Here is a 23,012-nt window from a genome sequence, read left to right as displayed (position 1 = left end):
GTAGAGTAATAATAATTTGGACAATTTGGATTAGGACAATAGGAGACAATAGAAACAAAGAGTTACAGACATCTGGGTACCTTTTTCTGGGCAGCATAAGCCCGAAAAAGGACACACGTTAACGGAGGATTAACCCTTAAAAACAACAACCTGTTGCATATTCATACATCTCATACATGATGCATAAATTCCATTCAAACACAGGATTCTGTCTGGGCATGTCAGCTTCTCCCTCTAAATCCTAACAGTGCCTTCGAGGCAGGAGGAAGTTCATTTCTTCTGATAAGAGGGCAATAAATTCTTTTTCTCTGAAAGATTTCAGTGTCCTGTGGCTGCTATCTCGCTGCGAGTCCTTCCTTTAAAACAAGTATCCTATATAGCACAGTTTCTATTTTAACATTTTTTATAACCTAAAACTATATTTACCACACTACTTAAGAGAATTAATACAGCTTTACTTTCTAACACAACACATATAATATTCATTTTAATATTTGCAAAAAGCCAATCATAAAATACACATTTTTCACAACTGGAACAGTCATGGGGGGATGGCCCCTCAACAAGATGAAGCTTTGGTGTAAGGAACACTTGCTCAATGTCAAATGTTCACTGATACAAGGTGGGCTGGTTGTGAATCTCAAGTGGAGGCTCCAAAACCCATTTGACCCAGCCCAGTGGAACTGCCCAGCAAAGAGGTTTGGTTGTGTTTCACAGACACATTTTATGGAAAATCCTTTCCATAGGATTTTTTCTCCTAAGAAGCTGAGAGGCCTCAGGAACAAACTGTAACCAATGGTTATCTGCTGCTGTGGAATGCAACAGGTGCATCTGGGATTGGGCTCATGGGGTTGTTTCTAATTAATGGCCAATCACAGCCCAGCTGGCTCAGACTCTTTGCCCGAGACACAAGCCTTTATCATTCTTTCTTTTGCTATTCTTAGCCAGCCTTATGATGAAATCCTTTCTTCTATTCTTTTAGTATAGTTTTAATATAATATATATCATAAAATAATAAATCAGCCTTCTGAAACATGGAGTCAGATCCTCATCTCTTCCTTCATCCTCAGACCCCTGCAATCACTGTCACAGCTGTGGGATCTGATCCCCCTCTGGAGTCACAGCTCAGGACATGCCCTGCCAGAGTCGGCAGAATGCCACAGGGATTCAGCTGCTGTCAGCAACACCATGGAAGGCCTGGGTTTATCCAGTCCAATAATGATAAATTAAGAATTGATACTTTTTATTGCATAAATACTGCATAGACATTGCTGGCCACTGATTTCTCATCAAGAAAACTCCAAGTTTGGAATCACTCGTGCAAGTGGCTGGGGGCAGTGATAAAAGCATTTGGAGCAAGGGAGGAGCCGGGGCTGCAGATTGACTGCGGCAGATGCCCGAGGGCAGCCGCTGATAACAGAGCCGGCACCCCGGGGACAATCCCGGCACATCCATTGTCCGGGATTACCGCAGGGCACTGCCCAGAAACTGAGGCAGCAGAATGAGCAAACCTGCCCTCCAGCGGAATCTCCCATTTTAGAGGGACACCAGAACTCCACCAGCACTGTGCACATCAGCATCTCTGCTGTTCTCAGGTTTTGGAGGTTATCCTAAAATATTTGGGGGTGTGTGCTGTCAGAGCCACCCTCAGCAGAGGTCTTTGCAGTGCCACAGGCCATCAAATGCTGCTGGGATTTGAACATGTTGCCAGCTTAACAGCCACAGCATTGGGCTCAGGCTGAGCTGTCCCTGTGACCAGAGGAAATGACACCTGGAAGGAAATGACACAGGGTAAAAACAGCATCCCAAGCATCCCAGCCAGCAGGTTACTCCACAGGGTGTTTTAAAAATAAAGGAGAGCACAAGGAGGTTTGCATGTTCTTGCCATGTCACAGAATGTGCTTGAGGATATTTGACTGAGACACTTTCTCCACACTGGTTATGGCCTCATGGTGACTTTATCTGCACTTTTACCTTCCTGTTCTGCTGGGACACCAACCTGTGCTCCAGGCCCCCCTTGTACCTTGTGGCTCTTCATTCCACAGGACTTCCTGAATAACTGACTTCAATCTCTTCAGAGAAATAGAGGGATGATTGTGTAGCTGCAGCTCCTCTTAGTTAGCAAAGGAAGTTCTTTTTGCCTGGTTCTAAATGTGGGTATCTGTCATGAGCTAGCTCATCACTCTCATGTCATTATATGCACAAAATAAGAAATTATTGGAAATCTCATCAGCTAATTACAACAAATCAAAATGGACTAAGCATCTGGAATCAGTCAGTGTGATTGCTTCTCCTCAACCAGACTCATTTTGCCCTAGAAGATTTCCTATAGCTAATTTAGTACAGACACATTCTCAAGAAAGACAATTAGCCAGCAACTGCATCAGTTCTCTACCCACAGCTCCAACCACTCTGAGGAAAACAGTGCAGCAACATGGGTTGCAAATTTGGATTTGTTGTTTTATTTGGTCTTTAAAAGATTTGGCTCTTTGTCCACTACTTGCAAGGACTGTGTTAGGAAAGATGTATTGCTGAAACAACAGAGTGCCCTCAGCAGGGAGGGCACTGGAGCTCCTCTGAGCACAGCTATTCACAAATTGCTCTGGAGCCTTGGGGTTTCTGGGGCAGACACTGGATCTGACATAAAATTGCATCTTCCTTGTGTGCAAGAAATGCAAACACTTTGTGCTTCCACCTTGTTTTCTGTCTCCTTTGTTTTCTCTTGGAAGTACTGAGCCAGGAATAGATGCCATGCTCCTCACTTTTGTTCTCCAACTGCAAGACTATCCCTTGCCTAAATATCAAAGAGAAACTTGCAAAACAAGAATTACAAGTTTTCTGAAGATACAGCAAGCCAAATTAATTCTTGAGGCAAGTACACAAACTAAGTGCTGTTGAAAGACTCTCTTACTATCTGCTGGGGGAGAATTTCCTCCATTATAATGAAACATAGCTAAAAATATCCTGTATAAGAACACTGGAGCTGAACGTGAGGCAGTGCACTTAGAGAGGATGATTAATTGGTGTGTCACCAGCAGAAACACTTCTTGAGTAAAGCATTTTCACTCACTGCTGCACCCTGGTTCCACTTCAGCTAAGGGAGAGTCCAGGGGATGATTTGAAGTTCTTTTAGATAAAGAGTTTTGATTTGCTCAGGGCAATTTATCAGCTGCATCAGTCACAAAAGCTTTTCATGACAGTAAGTCTACAGTTGCCACCAAGACTAAGCTTGGAGTTTCTTGGGGTCATGGACAGTCCCAGAAGTACAACCAGCAAAACACAAGAAAAAGTTAGAAAAGTTTTATCCCAAGAGGTTTGTCAGTCTGAAATTCCTGAGTCCTCTTACAAAGACTAAGAGAGAAACCAGGTTTTATTTCTTAAAAAAAAGTAAAGATTTGATGAAAAAAATGACGATGTATGATTTTGTTTCTGCAGCCTTTGTGAGTGACATTGATCTGTTGCTCGGGTTTTTTCATGAAGTGAAAAAAAATGAGGATTTATAAGCTCTGAGCACTTCCTTAGCTCCACATGCTATTTTTCCTCCCTTTATCACCTGAAAACTGCAGTAATTGATTGAAACGAAAAGTGGGACTACTTGTGAATAGGACTGTAATGTATCCGAGGCAACCAAAGGCCATGAAAATTATGCTGGACTAGGACTATGACAGTAGAGATTTAAAAAGTAATTAATGGGAAGAAATGCTGTTACTGGGGAAAATGTTATTACAAGTTTAAAGCCCGCTGGCAATGCTGATGTTTTCTGAGAGGCTCATCCATTTTCACAACTTGGGATGGGTTCTGTAGAAAATACAGCATGTAATAAACCACACCACACAGACACGCAAACACAGCACTCAAAACACAAATAAACCCAAGTCCATCTTAAATGAGCTGCACTTAACAGGGAGGAAAAGACAGACGTTGTTACTCATAGTCTAATTAAAGAAACTTAACAGTGCTATAATATTAGATTTACAGCTCGAGGAAAGGTCAATCCAAAGCGTCTCCAGATCTGCCTCACACATTTCATTCCTGAGCCCGGGCACTCGGTGCGGGTTTCTTGTACCTGATGAGCAGGAAGGAAAAGACATTTAAACAAAACGATGACAGCTAATTGTGGGTAACGCTGGTGCGTCGTACTTGATGCACTATGCACGCAGGAGTGCAGTTTGGGGCAATAACTGATCTAAATTAATTTATAAAGTTCCCAGGCAAAAGGGAGATTTATGTAAAACATCCTCAGAACGCTGAACTAAGCGCTAACATTACTTCTGAGCTTCGCGTACGCGTACAGGCTGAGAGCAAATTCTGCTCAGCAACTCGAAGAACTTTTTCCCCCGCAGTGTCTGGGCTGTCCCGGAGCCCGAGCGGAGCCCTCAGCGCTGAGGGAGCCCCGAGCCCTCCCGGCCCCGCGTCCTCCATTTCCTGCGCCGCGGCGGCGCCCGCGCCCCGCCAAGATGGCGGCGGCGCCCGAGGGCCGGCTGAGGGCGGGATGCGGCCGCTGCCCGCTCCCCTCAGCCCCGTGCCGGCCCCAAGGCCGCCCCAGCCCCGCGGGCTCTGCCGAGCGCGGCACCGGCGCCTGGCGGTGTCCGGGCAGGGCGGCGCGGGGAGCGGGACGGAAGTTTGAGGGAGGCTGCCGGGGGACGGGGAGGCGGCAAGTCCCGGGCAGGTTTCGCTGGAGCGCGCGGGGTTTCCCGCTGGAGGCCTTGGGCTGCCCGGCTCGGCGCGGGAACCCGTGCGGGACAGAGGAGCGGGGCTCCTCGGTACAACATGGAGTCACCGCGGGGAGTGGACTAGGCCAGGCCGGGCAGCGACAGGGAGGGAGTGAGGCGGGCAAGGGCTCCAACGCTCCCAACAGCCACTTGACTGTGTGCGGTAGCACTGCCGGGGCTGCGCTGTGCCTGGGCTGCGCTGTGCGCGGCGCGGGCAGAAGCGGGCGGTGAGTCACGGGGACGCAGCGCGATCTGAGCGCCGCCATGGCCTCCCCGCCCGCCCCCGGCCAGCGCGCGGGAGGCGCGCCCCGCCCACCCTCCGGCCGCCACGGTTGGGTGTCCCCGTCCGCCGCTCCCATTGGCCGCTCCGCAGCGCCGCTCTGCTCTCATTGGCCGAGGAGGGCTCCGGCGAGCCGTGCGCACAGCGGCGGGGCGGGGTGAGCCGACGGGCCGTGTGCACACCGCGTGTGGCGCAGGCAGCGGGACCGGCGGGGCCGAGCGGGCGAGCGGAGCTGAGTCGTGCGGGGGCCGCGGCCGCGGGGAACCGGACCGCAGGTACCGCCGGGGGGGCGCGAGGCAACCGCAGGGGAACGGCCGGGGGTCCCGCGGGGCCCCGAGACGGCAGCGAGGGCACTGCGCGGGACGGTGATGGCGCTGGCGCACTCCGGCCTAGCGCGCGGGAAAGTACGGCCGGGCGGGCGCCGGCGCCATTCCTGGCCCTGCGGCGCCCTGGGCAGGCCGTGAGGGCCGCTAGAGCCGTGAGGGCCGCGGGCCTGGAGAGGGCGGCGGGCGGCGGCGGGTGAGTCAGGTCTGGGTTCCGGGAGCGCCCAGGGAGCCTGCGCCGCTCGGGGGAGGGAGGCCGGGGCGAGGGGGGAGCCGCTCCGCTCGGCCCGGGCGCGGCCCGGAGGGGCCTCACGCTCGGTTTCTCGGCCGGGGGTGGTGGGCGCCGGGGCCGGGGCAGCGCTGCACGTGGCCGCCTGGGCGTGGGGAGGGGGAGTCCGGCCGGCCCGCCCGTGAGCCAGCGAGTTTGGGGAAAAGAACGTCCTGTGAGCCTGGGGACTGCGGAGAAGGGCTGCTATTAAATATTTTCTTCACTAAATTGTTATTTTTCTTTTTATTTTTTCAATTTAATTTTGAGTCCCCGCCGGAGTCCCGTCGGCAGGGCCGAGCGGGGCCGCGGCCCGCGCACCACGTGGTTCCCCACGTGTGGGGCGCTGCCGGAGAGCGGAGGGTCGCGGTGTCGCAACTGTTTGCTCCTGCCACAGGCACGGATGGTGGCCTGCTCTAAATCCAAATGTGACCTATAAATGGATAGGAAAAATAGTCTGTGCCATCTGCAGATCGCGGGCTGCGGGGCGGCCTTTTATTTGAGTTCCTGTCTGGCGTAGTTCTCAAGTAACCGCTGTTAGTCATTTAGGAGCCGGCATTGTCACAACGTTTATTAAATCTAATAGTGACTTCTGATTTCCTGTGTGCACTCAACGTGATCCCATCGCCACGCGGCTTTGGGCTTGCCTAGCCCTGTTTCCTTCTTGAGTGCAGACTTGCCTAGAGTAGCAATCCTGCATCCGTCCTCAAAGGGAAGAGGTTAAATAGGTTCACTAGAGCTGTGCAACAGTCCTGAGAGTCACAGGTTTAACCTGCCATTTCAACTGACTTTGGTAATGTCTGGGCTGAATGGTATGTTTGAAGTCTCACATGTTGCTCGTGGTGTTTAAATTTAAAATTTCATACAGATAGACAGGAAAATGGAAGTGGAAGGTGGTAAAATGTGCATATTTGTTCAATAGGGTTTAGCCCTTTCCATATTAACTAGTATGGAGAGGCAGAAAGTGCTAGTGAGTCACTCCTTGATGAACTTTTGTTCTCTCTCTTGTTTGTGTCAACAGAGATATCTGAGAATTACTTGTCTAAGTGGAGTCATGGTGTCCTTTTGGCCTGATTTCTGTCCTCTCTTGAGTCTTAGTTAATGTTAAGCAGTCCTGGGTCAGCCTGGCTGTGAAATGAATTGAGGGGTCCTAAATGGAGCATAGGGATTAGCTTTTCACTTCGGCAGGTTTCCTTGAATTTTCAGGCTAGTTTATTTCAGAATTGGGGTGTTATTACTTACTGGTCAGAATACTTAATTTTGTAGCTTGTTCTAGTGAGAACAGAGGAGGGAGACGGGAGCATCACTTACTCTGCTGTAGCAGGTTTTCAGGTTACACTGTGGAAATAAACTGCTAAATGCGAGTGGCTTTGGTCACAGTCACGTGTTCAGGAATTCTTACAACATGTTGCTTGGGAAATAAAAACTCCCAGGTGGTATTTCTTGTAAAATGAGTAATGCTTTGACTTCTCTTTTGAAACGAAATGCTAGCTTGTGATTAGCAGGCCTTTGTGCCTCCTCAGTGCTCCAGAGGACAGCGGGGCTGTGCTTCCTGTCACCCTGGGCTTTCATCGTGCTGGGCTCTGGCTTGTCCCATGCAGGTGTGGTGCTGTGGGTTGCTCACAGCAGCCTGGGAATGGGAAGGCCCTGCTGATTTCCCAGGGGTGCCTCTGCTGGAGCTGCCTGGCTGGAGCAGGGGCTTCCTCTGCTCTGTGCTTGGACTGAAGGAGTGAAGTCCTGCTGGTAGGACTGCGCTGTTTGTAGGGCACAAGAAGCACTGAAGTAGAGTGAAGAGAATTGCCCCTGTTCTGTTGGGCTGTTGGATCCTAAGGAGCTGCTGGTATCCAGAACAATCCTGAGTAATCTCAGAGGTGGAGCTCAGCTTCCTTTTTGCTATGAGGAGCCCAAGTTAGTTGTATTTTAGTTTGTTAAAACAACTTCTTTGGAGGGCATCTAGGCTAAAAGCCTTATAAAATGAGGAGTTTACAGTGGAGCTTTGTGGCAGTGTTTTACATCATCAGGTCTAAAGGGGCTACTAAAACAGAGCTGAATATTGCTGAATCTCATGCTTGAAGGCTGGAGATTAATAGCACCTCTCCTGTTCTAAGAGTCTTGAATATGCATTAACTGCAAAGCCACAGAAAAACACAGAGTATGAGACAGGAAACTTCTTGTGTCAGAGGTGTCTCCTATGACTAATAGAATCATCAAGAATCTCTCACTTTAAAGTTTGGTGCTCAAGTTGCACTCAAGAACTTCAGCTGTGTCCTAGGAAAGTGCTGTGGTGCCACAGGGATCTTTGTCATCAGTCCCTGCTGTTTAGCAGTATGGCCACCACACAGAACAAGGTCTAAAATTCATTCTTCATAATGTTTCAGCTTCCAGCTGCAGTTACAGAGGTCTTTAGGAGGAGTTTAGGTAAAGAACTCCCTTCTCTAGAAAGGTAAGGTTTGAGGTGAGAAAGCACAACTAGACCTGAGTTTCTGGAGGGGTTTTGGGAGCTAATGCAGGAGGCAGTGCCTTGCTGTATCTTGCAGAGTTTGACCTGTCTCAGAAATGCCAGATGAGGCTGTAGTTGTAATTTCTTTTCCATTCCCACTTTTCCTGCCCTGGTGAGGTAAAAATCTGGTTCTGGTTTGTAAGAAGGGAGGGGACGATGACACATGGACAGACAGGACAGGCTGCTTTGTGTAACACATCTGAGCTCTGCAAAACAGTGATAGCTGGGACTGAAAACTTTCCAAGAAGACTTAGGTAGCTTTCTTACAGAAGGCTTACTTAAGGTGGCCTTGACAGATAAAAGGAACTGCTGGAAACTTGCCTGGGATGACAAAATGGAGGGGTATTGACTAACAGAGAAGTGTTTGAACTTGGGTGGTTTTACTGGGCTCATTTTTTTCTCTGGGAAGTAACTGAAAACTGCAATGGTGTCCAGAGTGCTTGGAGGCTCTCCATTTAAGGGCTTGTCTTCTGAACCAGCCTTTTCTGGATGTTGCTCCTTGAAGGTGGCTGTTGGCTTTCTCTGAAAACTGACTCCTTCCAGCTCACACTGCTGGGGAATTCTGTCCTGTGTGAGGCTTTTAGGATGCAGGCAAATAAAACCAGTGTCAGCTGCAGCCACCTCTCACTGGTGAACCCATTTGCAGTTCCAGATCCTTGACAGGAAGGATGCAGAAGTTTAACATGAAAATACTGGTGGAGAGAAACTTCAGGCAAACTGTTTGGATGTGTTTAAAGGAATCTGAGGATGGAGCAGCCTGCTCTGTAATCACCTTTGTATGGCAGCTGTAACCTTCCACTGCTGTTGAGCTCAGGGTGGGCAGAGGGACCTCTGAAGATAGAGGTGTTTGAATGAATCTCAGTCTGGAAGGATCCTTGCACACAGACTGCTGTTGGGCTTTAGATTTCTGCTGCAGTTTGTGTAATCTTTACCAATTTGCTGTATAGCAGAGGAAGAGAAACTTGAGGTTTTGCCTTTGAGGGGGCAGTTAAAAAGGAAAAAAACCCTCGGAATCAGATGTAAAACTCGTGTATTGACATTCCTTTGGGGCAGTGAGCTTTTGTCCCTCCTGCAGCTGCTGACCCGCACTGGCAGAAGGACAGACTAGCTGTAGGCTGCCATTAATCTTGGTCTAAAAGCTCCCCACTGTGTATCTGGAGCAGGTCTGGCTCACCTGTCACACATTTATCTTTTGCCACGTGTTAACCTGGCTGGTTCTGTCAGTGCTTCCTGTGGGGCACTGCCAGCAGGTCCCAGTCCTGTCACCTCCTGCTGGAGTCTCAGCTTCATGCTTGGGAGTGAAGCCTCTTCACATGTGCTGCAGGTCTCTTGCAGCTGGTGCCTCTTATTTTGCTCTTTTTAATAGATTTTGTGTTGCCATTTGATAATGCTGTAGTGTGAGGACTGTTGTAATGAAGTGAAGAACAGATAGATTTCAAATGCAGAGACCCCATGTTGGCCCTCTCGCAGATGAGGAGCAGCATCCTCTGCGGTGCCTGGCCCAGCTCCTGCAGTTGGCCGTGCTGTGTTTTTCCTGTTGTGCAGTGTCAACAGGGTTGCTATGAAAGCAGGGATAAACAATGGCACAGGGAGTGCCAGCTGCTGCCAGCAGAGCAGGCAGTGCTCAGCCTGCCTGCCCTCAGAGGGCGCTGCAAATTGAGCACTGAGTCAGTGTGAAATCAAGTGAATCTCCCCAAGTGCTCCAACAACCAGCTGGTTTAATTTTCTTTAGATGTGTCTAAGGTCCTCTTGCAGCTTTTCACTCCTAACCCTAACCTGGCCATCTTTCATTTTGAGGGTAAAATACATCATCTAGTCCAGCTGGAGGTTAGATGTGGGGTTATAGAGATGACATGCTAGAGTATGGACCTCTTGTATTTTAAATTCTTACCCTTTTACTGTGGTTGAAATAACCATTTCTGTTCAGAAGACCATCAGAGAGAGGAACTGTTTTGAGGGAATAGTGGATAAAAAGCCACACTGAATTTATGAAACATTGAGGTGCTTTGGAAATAGCTAAATGACAATTCATGTTTAGATGCACACTCTGTATTTAAGAGCTAAATCTGGTTCCTTCTGGAGGTCATGTGTTCTACTGCTCCTGTAGTGGCTTTCTTCAAGGCTCAGCTTGTGGGAGTTCTGTAATCCGGGATGCTGGAGGTCTAGGAGGAGAGGATTCATTCTGTAACATGAATAAACTGCAGGGTTACAGGGGGATTACCTGGAAGGGGGATCAGGTAAACTGTGAAAGATGCCAGATAATGATTCTACTTCTGTTGGGTAAAGAATAATGAGTTGGGAGAGCGTATGTGAGGTATTAAAACTTCAGGAGACTTCGTCAAAACAAAGCTTGACATGCGTATTTTTAGACCAGTGTACTTTAAACTTGTCTTCAAGCACTCTTTAAAAAAGACTTCAGTTTAAATGTGTAACTTCCTTGTTCTTTTCTTTCTGGCTCTGGAGGTGTTGTGTGAGTGTCCTGCAGCTCAGGGGAGGTGTGGCAGGGTGAGCACAGTCTGGAGCCTGCCCTGTCCATTGGGGGCTGTGCAGGCTGCCTCTGCTCATGCTCCATTCCCAGTTGGGGCTGTCAGAACTGCCTGTCTGATGCTTCCAGAGCATTCTAAGGATGTTCTGCCCCATTAGCCTTCTACATAGTTAGCAAGTATCTGCTGTCTTAACATCTTAAAACATTTTCTTTCGTGTATACCTGGAGTGGAATATGCATCCTGAGCTAAAGGTTAATTACAAGATGTAGTTTTGCTTTTCAGAGTTAAACTGCTGTTTAGGTCATAAAAGACCTAAACTCTTCAAGTGTTAAGCTAAAGGGCTATTGAATGCTTTAGGTTTAATACTGCCTATTTTTGGCTTCCAGTCAGTAAAGGTAGTAGCTGCCAGGCAGATCCTTTAAGAGAAAATGTAACAACTACCAGGAGGAAATAACTTGTAGAGATTAAGTTTCTGGCTTTTGAGTTTAACTCTCAGCAAGAAGGTGCTTTACTGAAAGGGATAATGATATTAAAGCTGCTACTACAATAGTTAAAGGGATTTCCTTCTCTTTTTCCCTCTCTCTGAACATTTTTGAATTTTTTGAAGTAAAGGGTGGCTACAAAATACTTAGAGGAAAAGTTACATGGCACATTGTCTGTTCAAAGCTGTCTTACTCAAAGCAAAGTGGAGGCAAACTTGTATCCTCTGCAGTGGTTTCAGTGGTCATGATCAGATACTGTACAGGACAGGACTGACTTAGCTGGAAGTCCTGTATGGTTTGCACTGCCTTTGGTGAGGGGCTGAGAAGCCTCTGAATCTCTCATTTTCATGTAGCCTTGGGCTGGGGGAGCAGAAGGTGCTCAGAAATGTCCTCCTTGTTCAGACAGGTGATCTGCAGCCATGAGCAGCAACGAGTGCTTCAAGTGTGGCCGTACCGGGCACTGGGCCCGGGAGTGCCCCACTGGGATGGGCCGTGGCCGTGGCATGAGGAGCCGTGGCAGAGGTGAGTGAGTGTGTGGGGGCCGTGCCCTTGTGTTCCTGTGCACAGCTCCAGCTGCCTGCTGTGTGCGCTGCCAGCCTCTGGCAGACCCCAGGGAAGAAGCTGAGAATCTCATTGATAATAAGAACCAGGAAAACTTGCCTCTACCTAAGAGTTCGGCCAGGGGCTCTGAGAGTGAAGCAAACTTGTCAGTTCAGTTTGTGATTGATTCCTAAAAGTATTCAGAATGTAATACTTACTTCTCTTTATTTTCTTTTAACCCTTTTCAAGCAGGCTTCCAGTTCATGTCTTCGTCTCTGCCGGATATCTGTTACCGCTGTGGTGAGTCTGGCCATCTTGCCAAGGACTGTGACCTTCAGGAGGATGGTAAGTATCACTAAATATTCCATCTCTTCAGTGCCACAGGCAGAGCTGTGTGCCTGAAGAGAAGGGGCTGGGGTTCCCTGGGAGCAGGCAGTGCACGTGCCCTGTTGCCAGCGTGCTGCCCCTCGCTCTACCAAGGTTTTATAGTCTTGTTTGGTATGTTTTTCTTATTGTGGAAGCCTGCTATAACTGCGGTAGAGGTGGCCACATTGCGAAGGACTGCAAGGAGCCCAAGAGGGAGAGGGAGCAGTGCTGCTACAACTGCGGCAAGCCCGGCCACCTGGCCCGCGACTGCGACCACGCAGACGAGCAGAAGTGCTATTCTTGTGGAGAGTTTGGGCACATTCAAAAAGACTGCACCAAAGTGAAATGCTATAGGTAAGGACTGACAGGCAGCTGTGAGATGCACCTCTTGTGCTGCATGTGTTCTGTGTCTGGTTTTGGTTGGGAAATACAGTTTGTTTGAACAGTTACCCACTGTTGCTCAGAGCTAAGGCTTAAACACTTACTAGCAAGGTGGAGTACAGATTCCATGCTGTATCTCTACGTGGCCACCCAGTGCAGGTGCTCAGTCATTGGAGCTGTGCAGGAAGGGTCCTGTCCTTTTGCAGAAGGTGGCAGGAGGCCCTTGGCTGTAGCAGAGGTAGGCACCCTGTGTCTCCTGCCAGAGCTAACAAACCCCAGCTGTACTGCCCAGCTGACTGGCACAGCCAGCCCCAGCAGGAGCACACTGAGGATGCTTTGCTTATGGGAACAGTGAATAGAAGTGGGTGTTAAATTGGTTTGAAATGCCATCTTCTTCAGAGTGTTGTCTGCTTTTTGAATGCAGCATATACCAGAAACAGCACGTTCCTGAGAGCAGTATTCTTCACCCCCACCAACATTCCCTTCTGTGGAGGAAGGAGAGAGAACATGGTGTATTTGAGTTAAAACTAATTATTCTCAAAACAAGGCTAAACTGCAAGCATAAGCATTGGGAACAGGCAAAACCCAAGACACAATTGGGAAAAAACCCTGCAATCCCACAAAGCTGATGTACAGTGATTAATGGGAGTTGATCATTTGGGAGCAGTTCATGACTGCTGAAGACAAACTTGCTTCATGTCAGAGAGTTGTGGAACAGAAGCCTTGAATGCAGGACTAGGCTTTCATGAAAGTGAAGTGGACAGTGTCCTGGGCAGGGTAGGATTGCTCCTGTGGGTGCTGTGGCTGCTCTGACAGAACCTTTGCTCTTTTGCAGGTGTGGTGAAACTGGCCATGTAGCCATCAACTGCAGCAAGACCAGCGAAGTCAACTGCTACCGCTGCGGCGAGTCAGGGCACCTTGCACGGGAATGCACAATTGAAGCTACAGCCTAATTATTTTCCTTTGTCGCCCCTCCTTTTTCTGATTGATGGTTGTATTATTTTTCTCTGAATCCTCTTCACTGGCCAAAGGTTGGCAGATAGAGGCTACTCCCAGGCCAGTGAGCTTTACTTGCCGTGTAAAAGGAGGAAAGGGGTGGAAAAATCAACTTTCTGCATTTAACTACAAAAATGTTTATGTTTAGTTTGGTAGAGGTGTTATGTATAATGCTTTGTTAAAGAACCCCCTTTCCGTGCCACTGGTGAATAGGGATTGATGAGTGGGAAGAGTTGAGTCAGACCAGCAAAAACCCTCTCTGGGTTACAGGGAAGTGATCCTATGCAGGAGGAATGAAATTCTGGAAGTGTCTAAACTTCCTCATAACTTTTATTTTATTACAATGGCCTTGGATTGTCTGACCTCAGTAGCTGTTAACACCAAGTGATATCTGCATCAGGCCCTACCTAGAGCATATAGCTGAGTGGGAGTAAACAAACAAGATGCACATGCCTGTTAATGGCCATGAGAGAGAGAGAGAAATCTGAAATAAATCTAAAAGTAACAGTAATTCAGTCAGTGAATGTTAATGTTGGAGATACAGAACGCAATGGGAAGCTTTTGAATAAATATCTCAAAGTCAATCTGAAACCCAGACATCAGTGCTCACAGCATAAACAATTTGGAGCTATTCAGGAGTTGCAAATAAATGCATTTTCACAGAAATCAAGATGTTATTTTTGTATACTATATCACTTAGACAACTGAGTTTCATTTGCTTGTAATCGGTTTTTAAAGTAAGATGGTAAGAGCAATTGAAGTCCTAGAACATAGAAAATGTAATTTTAACTATCAATAAAGCTGGAGGAGGAAGGGGAGTTTGGCTAAAGTTCCTTTTGTTTATTTTTGGTTTTCCTGTACACAGTGCAAAACAACATATTAAAAGGGGTATGTGGAGGTTCAGCTTGGCCTTTTCTTTTCTGCTGTCTCATGTTGAGGTCCTGTCTGCACACGTTCATGGGAATGGGGGCTGGATGGGGACTGATTGCATCTGTGCTGGTGCACTTCAAGCATTTAATGGAAAAACCACTGAAGGAGGAGGCTGCTGGAGGTGCAGTTCCAAACTCTGAGTAGGTCAGAGTGGTGATTGAGCTGCCACAGTGGCACTGAGAACCAAAGCTCTGCCCCTGCACTTGCCCTGTCCCTGTGCTGGTTCACAGGGGTCAGTGACCAGAAAGGAGCTGATAAAGAGAGGCTCTTGACATGCCCTCAGTGGGTACAGTCAGCGTGCAGGGGCTCTGGGCTGAGCACTGCTTCACCCTAGGGCAGCTGCAGAAGGGGGTGCTCACCCCTGGTGTGAGGACTGGGGGCTTTGCCTGGAGTGCCTGAGCTGCTGCCTGTGCTCCAGCTCTGGCAGCTCCCTGGAATCTGCAGTTAGGGGCTGGGATGGGGTGCTGGACTCACATTTGAATTGTCACTAAAAGGTTTTCCTGTCCAGTCCCAAAGGCTGTGGGGGCTGTAGCAGTGAGAAGGGGGCTCTGGTGTCTCCCTGCAGAAGTGCCAGACTGGCATCTGCAGCTGTGCTGGAGACAGCTGAATTGGCCCTGGCACTTGTACCTCTGTTATCATTACAGTTACTGTCAGGGTAGCGTTCCTGGTAATTTTGGAAGCAGCAGTGAAATATCTGGGTTCTCCTGGGGTAGTGTAGATAGCACATGGTGGTTCAGCCTGCTAGGCTTGGACAAATTGAGTCTTTGCACACAATTGTCTTAGTTACATAGCAGTAAAGTTTGGACCTCTCTGATTACAAAGACATGGAAGTCTTTGGGACTTTAATGACTACAAAGTGGTGTTTTCCTCTAAAAAAATCTATACTTTTATACAAACAAAACAAGATTTAAAAGCTGAGGAACAGAAAATAGGCTGTAAGTTACAGAAGAAGAAAATTACTTCAAAAGAGATGTCTCTTCCTTGGTCATCTTTCTGTGAGGACATTGGTGCTGCTGTTCATAGTCAGTTTTCCCAAGTGAACAGGAGCTGGACAAGCAAGTGGTGATTTCATACATTGTGGGACATGGGAAAAATCAATTCCGTGTGTTTCATGTTGATCTTTTTCACTGCTACTGAGGCATTTCCTCATTCCTTATGGCAAACTCATGAAGTGGTTACAGAGAAAGACTGTCGGGACCAGACAAGGGACAATGGGTACAAACGGAAAGGGGAAATTTACATCAGGTATTGGAAGGAGCTTCTCTGCATGTGAGGGTGAGCAGGCCCTGGCACATGGTGCCCAGAGCAGCTGTGGCTGCCCCAGGATCCCTGGCAGTGTCCCAGGGCAGGCCGGACGGGACTGGGAGCAGCCCGGGGCAGCAGTGGGAGGTGTCGGTGCCGTGGCAGGGGTGGCACTGCGGTGTCCCCAAGGTCCCCCCGCACCCGGCCCTCCCTGGCCACCCCCAGCAGCGCGCATGCGCCAAGTGGGGTCACCCGATCTGCGCGAGCGGGGCGCGCAGGCGCACTGGGGAGCGGGGCCGGGTTCAGTTCCGGGGCTTGGAGCTGCTGCGTGCACGGCGCGTTCGGCGGGACCGAGGGGCTGAGGGCACGGCGGGACCATGGTGAGTGCGGGGCTGGAACCGAGGGGCTGAGGGCACGGCGGGACCATGGTGAGTGAGGGGCTGAGGGCACGGCGGGACCATGGCGAGTGCGGGACTGGGACTTGAGGGGCTGAGGGCACGGCGGGACCATGGTGAGTGCGGGGCTGAGGGCACGGCGGGATCATGGTGAGTGCGGGGCTGAGGGCACGGCGGGACCATGGTGAGTGAGGGGCTGAGGGCACGGCAGGACCTTGGTGAGTGCGGGGCTGAGGAGCCACTCGGCACTTGTTGTCCCCTGGTGCCACTGCCCGGTGAGGGGCCCGGAAGGGACCAGCCAAAGGCTGGGAGCGCTGGAGGAGCCGGGCAGGGACAGGGGTGCCTGAGGCCGCTCTGTTTGTGTCTTGCAGGCTCGCAACGCGGAGAAGGCCATGTGAGTGCGGCAGGGACACCTCCGAGCCCGGGCTCACCTCAGAGCTGGTCTCACACATCCGTGGCTGCTGGCCCCGACTGTACCTGATCTCACACACCTGTGCCTGCTGGCCCACAGAACACACATCTGTGACTGGCTGGCCCATAGAATTCCCTGTTCAGCCTCTTTTAAAGCACCAACAGTTTAATGATATTTTTGGGTACTTAGTTCTGCGTGTGCTGGCCCAGAGGCAGTGGGAGTTGGAGGACACCTGCACACACATGTACCTGGTGCTGTGCAGCTCCTGTAGCTGTGCTGGGTGGTTCTGTGTAGGAGAGACCCTGTAGTAATGTACTTGTCCTCCTGCAGGCTGGGGGATGAGTACACTGAAATGTGCTATAAAGGACCCTTGTGGTTTTAGGCAGTTCCCATTTTGGCAACAGAGATGCCAGGCCAGATAGGAGGAATCAGTCAGCATTGCTTTACTTGAGAAATGAACCACTGAGGATTTTGGGTGTTGAGAAGTCATTAGCTGGAAAAAGCTGGAGGTGCTCAGTGAATGTGTTCAGGCCTTTGTTTTTTACAGACTGTAATTGAGTCCATAATAAGCATCCAGAGCAAAGCTTGTTCCTGTTGGAATGTGGATTTGTGAAAGTAAATCTGTTTTCTTCTCTTTAGGACGGCCTTGGCAAGGTTTCGGCAAGCTCAGCTGGAGGAAGGAAAAGTCAAGGTGAGGTGTAAAAGCCCTGGAGGTTTGGTAGCTCAAGGCAGGCCTTGTTCAGAGCCCAGGTATTCTGTGCTTGACTCCAGTTAGAAGGAAAATATTTCAGCTGACTGTATTTCACACTCACACAGGCGGGAAAATTCTCCACTAAAGTTTCTCCAAACCTTTTTTACTTTTCTGTTTCATATTGCGTATTTTGCAGAGAAAAGGGGTTTAATACCTTTTAATAAAAGGTGGAGCTTTTAGTAAAAAGGTAGAGCCTTTTAATAAAAGGTAAAACTGTGGGGAAGGGGACAAAATAACTGCTCACAAAACCCTAGAAGCAAGATGATGCATCAGTTTGTATAAGCAAGCCAATGGAATGTGAAGAAGGTTGAGAAGAAGGTACTCTGTATAAACTGGAAAAAATTACATTGTTTAGGAGTAGCATTGAGAAAAGCTTAACCTTAAGAAGGTGGTGTGTGCTGAAAATGGTGAAACTGTCCTGAATATAACATTTGTTGTATTGGAAAGGATTATGGGGTGAGAGATTTTGGTTTGGATAAATTGGATCTAAGTAGATTTTTGTTGTCTGTGATAGTTTAATTTGTCAGGGCTGTAAATCATTACTGTTCTTCACTTAGTACAACTCGATGGGAGCAGAAGGCCCTGGAGCTTGGTAGCATAATTTGGCATTAATGGAGCAGTAGAGCCTGTGTGAAATGCTGTGTCAGTGCTCAGCTGAATCCCATGTGTGTGCTGTTCTGTCAACAGGAGCGAAGGCCTTTCCTTGCCTCAGAGTGCAATGAGCTGCCCAAAGCTGAGAAATGGAGGAGACAGGTAATGCCAGCCTGTACATTTTCTAATTCTGTAGGAAATAGAACTTTACACTTCCTGCTTAGACAGCCTGCTTACAAGGGGTTTTCCACACTTGCAGTACCCTGACAGTTAAATCACAGAACATTTTCTAAGATTGTACAGCTCAGTGTTAAGAGTAGCTCCTACCACATCAGGTTGCTGCAAGGCCAGGTCCTGCTGAGTTTTTAACATCTCCAGGGATTTAGATTCCAGGTTTTTGGAGCTGCTGTTCCAAATGATTTTGGAACAATCTTCCTAATGATTTCTTTCCCCTTGAATTTAATCAGAATTTCTCCAGCTTCAACTTGTGTTTTATTGCTTCTTGCCCTATTGCCATGCACTTCCCAAACAATCTTGCTCTGTCTTCTTTGTTCCCTCCACTGGTTGAGAAATTAATTTCTGTGTTCTTATTTGACTAGATCATTGGGGAGATTTCCAAGAAAGTGGCACAGATCCAAAATGGTAAGATTTTTCTAACTAGGTTTTATTTTTTGAATATCCAGTCATAAGCAGTGTCAGTAAAAATCCCATTTCATGTAAACTGTACTGTTTCCATTGCAATAAATTCTGAAATTCCTCTGGTATTTCTCTGAGCTTCCTAATTTTTTGGATTTTTTCCTCTCTAACAGCTGGATTGGGTGAATTCAGAATTCGGGACCTGAACGATGAAATAAACAAACTCCTGAGGGAGAAAGGACACTGGGAATACAGAATAAAGGAGCTGGGAGGTCCAGATTATGCTGTAAGTGTGGAATGTGTTCTGCATGGTGGTTCTGCTCACAAGTGAAGTGACTGCTGAGAAAAATATGTAACATTTAGTTAGCCATGGATGGCTTCACCAGTGTTATTTTAATTTAGCCCCTGAAATGTTTGGCTGTGTTAGAAGAAAGTTTTAAACTATGAACTCTGTTTATTTTCCAGAGGATTGGCCCAAAAATGTTAGATCATGAAGGGAAAGAGGTCCCAGGAAACAGAGGCTACAAATACTTTGGGGCTGCAAAGGATTTGCCAGGAGTAAGAGAACTTTTTGAAAAGGAACGTAAGTAAAGAGCAGCTCCTCCCAGACATGAATCTGTGTAGTAGAATGTCTTGAGTAAAATGCTGTTGTAGTTTGTGGGGAGTGCTGGTAACAGCATTTCTGAATGTCTTAGGCCAGCTCAGTGAAACACTGAGCACACATAAATAAATAACTAAATGCTAGAGCACCTTGGGCTGTTTGCAATTAAGGAAATGTAGTAAGGAGCAGACTGGTTCCTACTGGGAATTCCACATGGTAAGGACTGATGTCCTATAGAAACTTTCAGCATAAGAGGCAAACTTCAGTGAGAAGTTGTAAGTGGTACTCAGAGTTCAGGACTAGAGGAAGGGAAAGTTGGGTTGAGCATAATTTTTGAAGCAGGAATGAGTTTTCATAATGAAAAACTGGAGGTAAGGGGATGAAACTTTGTCATGAAATGAGTGCAATTGCTTGGGCCTGAAAGTGAGGCAGAGACAAATTATGGGAAATACTCCAGGGTGTGGGGGAACCATTGGGTCATGTACTGGAGCTGGTTTGTGCAGGCCACAGGGTGACACCAGTGCTCCCAGTGCTGGCAGCAGCTCCATGGTGCTGGGTGTTGGCTGGCACGAGGCAGCTGTGGTGCTGTGAGGCTGGGCACACCTGGGGACACTGAGCAGGGGATGGAGGTGACCTGGTGGGTGACAGTGGTGTTCTTGCAGCCCTGCCACCCCCACGGAAGACTCGGGCTGAGCTGATGAAGGACATTGATGCTGAGTACTATGGCTACAGGGATGAGGATGATGGCATTCTGGAGCCCCTGGAGCAGGAGCATGAGAAGAAAGGTATGTGAGATTCCAAACCTGCACAGAGCAGCCCAGCAAGGGCTGCTCATGCACTCTGAACTGAAGGCACCTTTTTTTTCTGATGTAGAGGATTTAGGCAAGGGGTTTAAGTCCATTGGAAGAGCTCTGACTGGCTCTCAGCCACACTTGCCATTTTCCTTTGCTCCCCAGTTATAGCAGAAGCAGTGGAAAAGTGGAAGATGGAGAGAGAAGCACGACTTGCAAGAGGTGAGGAGGAGGAGGAAGAAAACATCTATGCTGTCCACGAGGAAGAGGTAGGGGTGGCTCAGGTGCTGTGACTTTTCATGTGTCTCTGTGCTTCCTTCTTGGACATGGCATTACCCTGCCAAGGACCTGTCTGCTGCTGTGCTGGCCCTCTCCCCACCTGGCCACCACATAGTTTAGTCAGAATCAGTAGCAGGGGAGTGCTCTTGGCCCAAGCTTAGGGAGTGCTGGGGGCTGGCAGGTGAGGACAGACCTTTCACTGCAGTGAGAAACACCTTGCTGTGATCTCAGTGGCTCTGTTATTGTCATTGGTGTGTTGGTAACACTGCTCAGTCTGGCTCCTGAGCACAACCTGCCTCAGTAACAGCACAAGCAGCTTTGGGGACAGGAGAATGTCACACTGCCACTGTGTGAAAACCCAAGGGCTGCAGGGCCTTGTTTGCCCTTGGATCATGATGCAGCAGGGCTTTGCTGGTGCTGCTGTCACTGCTGTGACATGGCTGGTTCTTCTGACATGAGATCTGCTGCCAGTGAGATCTGGAGAAGGGTACTGGAAACAAGGTCTCATTTCTTAGTCTGTATCTGGGTGGGTTAAGCACAAGAATAAAAAGGAGGAATCCATTGTGATGGTGCTCACAGGGGTCCCAGGATGAGGGAACAGATGAGGATCTGACTCCATGTTTCAGAAGGCTGATTTATTATTTTATTATATATATTACATTAAAACTATACTAAAAGAATAGAAGAAAGGATTTCATCAGAAGGCTGGCTAAGAATAGAAAAAGAAGGAATGATAACAAAGGTTTGTGTCTCAGAGAGTCTGAGCCAGCTGACTGTGATTGGCCATTAATCAGAAACAACCACATGAGCCCAATCCCAGATGCACCTGTTGCATTCCACAGCAGCAGATAACCATTGGTTACATTCTGTTCCTGAGGCCTCTCAGCTTCTCAGGAGGAAGAATCCTAAGGAAAGGATTTTTCATACAATGTGTCTGTGACAATCCATCAGATGGATCTGGTGGCTCCTCCAGTACCTGTTTTATTTGTATAATCCCATGGTTCATGAGCCCAGCTGTTGGGTGTGGGACCAGAGCAGTACAGAGCTGTACAGGGAAGTGGTACCCATATTTTTATAGCACTTGCTGCTTGGCTGGCTCCTCTTCTGTTCACAGCTTTGCTGTGGCACCCAGAGTTAGGGAAGGGGAGGAAATACACCTTTACATCCATGGCCATGCCACAGCAGAGCAAAGGCCATATGAGAAATGGAAGCAGTAGTGCTGAAAATGTCCAGGAGCAGGGTGTGCATGTGATCCTCGTGTTCTTTTGGTGCTGGGTCCTCTTCACTCATTCCTGTGTTGTAGTGTTGATCGTGTGTTGTTCCTTCTGGCAAAGCAAGTGAAAAAGGGATTTTATGACCTCTATAGAAAATAACCTTGATGGGATTTTTTCACTTTTCAGTCTGATGAGGAAGGTGGCAAGGAGAGAGAAGGTGAAGATGGCCAACAGAAATTTATTGCACATGTTCCAGTGCCAACTCAACAGGAGGTAAGGCAGAACAGCACTCAGCTGCAGAGATGCACACTGGCTTTTGCAAGACACATCTTAATTTACATCAGGTCATCAGTGAAAGGGCCCTAAAGTTGTGATTTCTGTGACTTGACTCTGCAGCTGTTTAATCCCCTTGCAAATGCTATAACCCTTTTGACCTATGAATTTCCAAAACTTTCCTAAGTATTCCATAAATTGGGAGGTGTTGTGGTATAGCTGAGTATCTGAGGGCTCAGCATCTCAGCTGAATCCCCCCTGTTTTTATCTCTGCAGATTGAGGAAGCTCTTGTACGAAGAAAGAAGATGGAGCTGCTGCAGAAGTACGCCAGTGAAACCCTCCTGGCCCAGAGCGAGGAGGCAAAGACACTGCTGGGATTGTAGCAGTGCACAGTGTCCTGCTTGTGGGGAATCCCTCTGAAAGCAGCAGGCTCCTGAGTTCTGGTAGCAGTGGGTTTTAGCTCTGCAAGTTCCTTTGGATGTGGAGCAGGCTGCTGGAGTTACAGCGTGGTGTGCTGGAAAGGGTCAAACCTTGGTGAACTCATCTGTGCATCTAACAGCTGCCTTGAGTACTTGCAGTTTGGGACAGGGTCTGTGCTGTGGGGCCTCCTGCAGATAGAACCACACCCAGTGAGCTCCTCAATCCTGGAAGAAAACCCATGGTGTTCCTGCCATCCTGTCTGCTCTGTAAGTGTGCACATCTTCTCGTGCTGGGTATTGTTGAGCTGAGAAGTAACTCACACTATTACACTTGCTTCATTTGCCAGAATAACCTGGAACCTGTCTAGAGGGGCCTTGAAGGCAGATTTTAGGAGTGACCTTGGAGCAGATTTAATTCTTTCTAAAACACATGCAATGTCTAAAACCTGTTACCTTTTTTGTGGTTTGTAACTGTGCCCGGATGAATTGCTTAAATGCTGGATATTCCAGCAGCTACTGTAAAAAACTTTGCAATACTTTGTTCAAATATTTTTTATTAAAACTTATTTACAACCTGATGTCTGTTTTATTCTAGCTCAAAGGATTGTGATGATTCCCTAGTGGTAGCCAAAGATTGGGATCATAGACAGCCATCCCTGTAGGGATTGAAGCTCTGCATCCCCTACTGCTCTTGGCTTGTGAATCCTGGGACAGGAGGCAAGGTAGAGCCTGGTCCAAGTCTTATGGATGACTAATGCTGTTGTACAGGTCTGAATGAATGGCATTTGAAGGTGGACAGCTGCAGCCCTGCAGAATTTCTGTCTAAGGAACAGAGTATTGAACAGCCAGGTCTAGGACTGTTCAGCATTTCTGGATGCTCTCAGGATTTATCTATTGCAATCTATTGTGAATAATCCACTCCAGAACAATTAAAGCTCTAAATTATAGAGACAAGCTTTGTGTTACTTGATGAAGTGATCACACAAAAAAAAAAAAGGAATTGAAAAAGTGGAAAGCATAGCTGCCAAATTAAAACTAAAAAAAACAACCCCAGAATAAATCAAAAGCTCAATTATTGGTAGCAAGCAGACAACTAACATCACAAACACATTCTTCTCTCTTCCTGGCTGCAGTGCAGCTTTCTCT

General features: G+C 48.2%; 2 protein-coding genes across 9 annotated transcripts; both read left to right on the top strand.

The window, feature by feature from the left end:
* Positions 1-5,109: 5,109 nt before the first annotated feature.
* On the top strand, positions 5,110-14,234 carry CNBP (CCHC-type zinc finger nucleic acid binding protein). Of its 4 annotated transcripts, none has more exons than XM_077184366.1 (5): positions 5,110-5,267; positions 11,451-11,570; positions 11,841-11,933; positions 12,107-12,308; positions 13,171-14,234. In XM_077184366.1, the coding sequence occupies exons 2-5, from the start codon at positions 11,468-11,470 to the stop codon at positions 13,286-13,288; spliced, it is 516 nt and encodes a 171-aa protein (XP_077040481.1). In that variant the 5' UTR covers positions 5,110-5,267; positions 11,451-11,467; the 3' UTR covers positions 13,289-14,234. The 4 variants fall into 4 exon arrangements, with proteins under 4 accessions (XP_077040481.1, XP_054495902.1, XP_077040480.1 ...); XM_054639927.2 differs by having other exon boundaries at positions 11,838-11,933; positions 12,110-12,308; XM_077184365.1 differs by having other exon boundaries at positions 11,838-11,933.
* A 1,514-nt stretch (positions 14,235-15,748) lies between these two features.
* On the top strand, positions 15,749-22,444 carry ISY1 (ISY1 spliceosome associated protein). Of its 5 annotated transcripts, none has more exons than XM_054640149.2 (11): positions 15,749-15,883; positions 16,270-16,292; positions 16,950-17,001; positions 17,749-17,814; positions 18,252-18,294; positions 18,462-18,574; positions 18,754-18,871; positions 19,552-19,674; positions 19,846-19,949; positions 21,360-21,446; positions 21,723-22,444. In XM_054640149.2, the coding sequence occupies exons 1-11, from the start codon at positions 15,881-15,883 to the stop codon at positions 21,828-21,830; spliced, it is 840 nt and encodes a 279-aa protein (XP_054496124.1). In that variant the 5' UTR covers positions 15,749-15,880; the 3' UTR covers positions 21,831-22,444. The 5 variants fall into 5 exon arrangements, with proteins under 5 accessions (XP_054496124.1, XP_077040748.1, XP_077040747.1 ...); XM_077184633.1 differs by lacking the exon at positions 15,749-15,883 and adding an exon at positions 15,902-15,931; XM_077184632.1 differs by lacking the exon at positions 15,749-15,883 and adding an exon at positions 15,923-15,965.
* The last annotated feature ends 568 nt before the right edge of the window (positions 22,445-23,012 follow it).

Source organism: Agelaius phoeniceus, chromosome 11 (assembly GCF_051311805.1).
Source record: "Agelaius phoeniceus isolate bAgePho1 chromosome 11, bAgePho1.hap1, whole genome shotgun sequence".
NCBI classification, from domain to species: domain Eukaryota; kingdom Metazoa; phylum Chordata; class Aves; order Passeriformes; family Icteridae; genus Agelaius; species Agelaius phoeniceus.
This window is presented reverse-complemented; position numbering and strand designations above follow the sequence as displayed.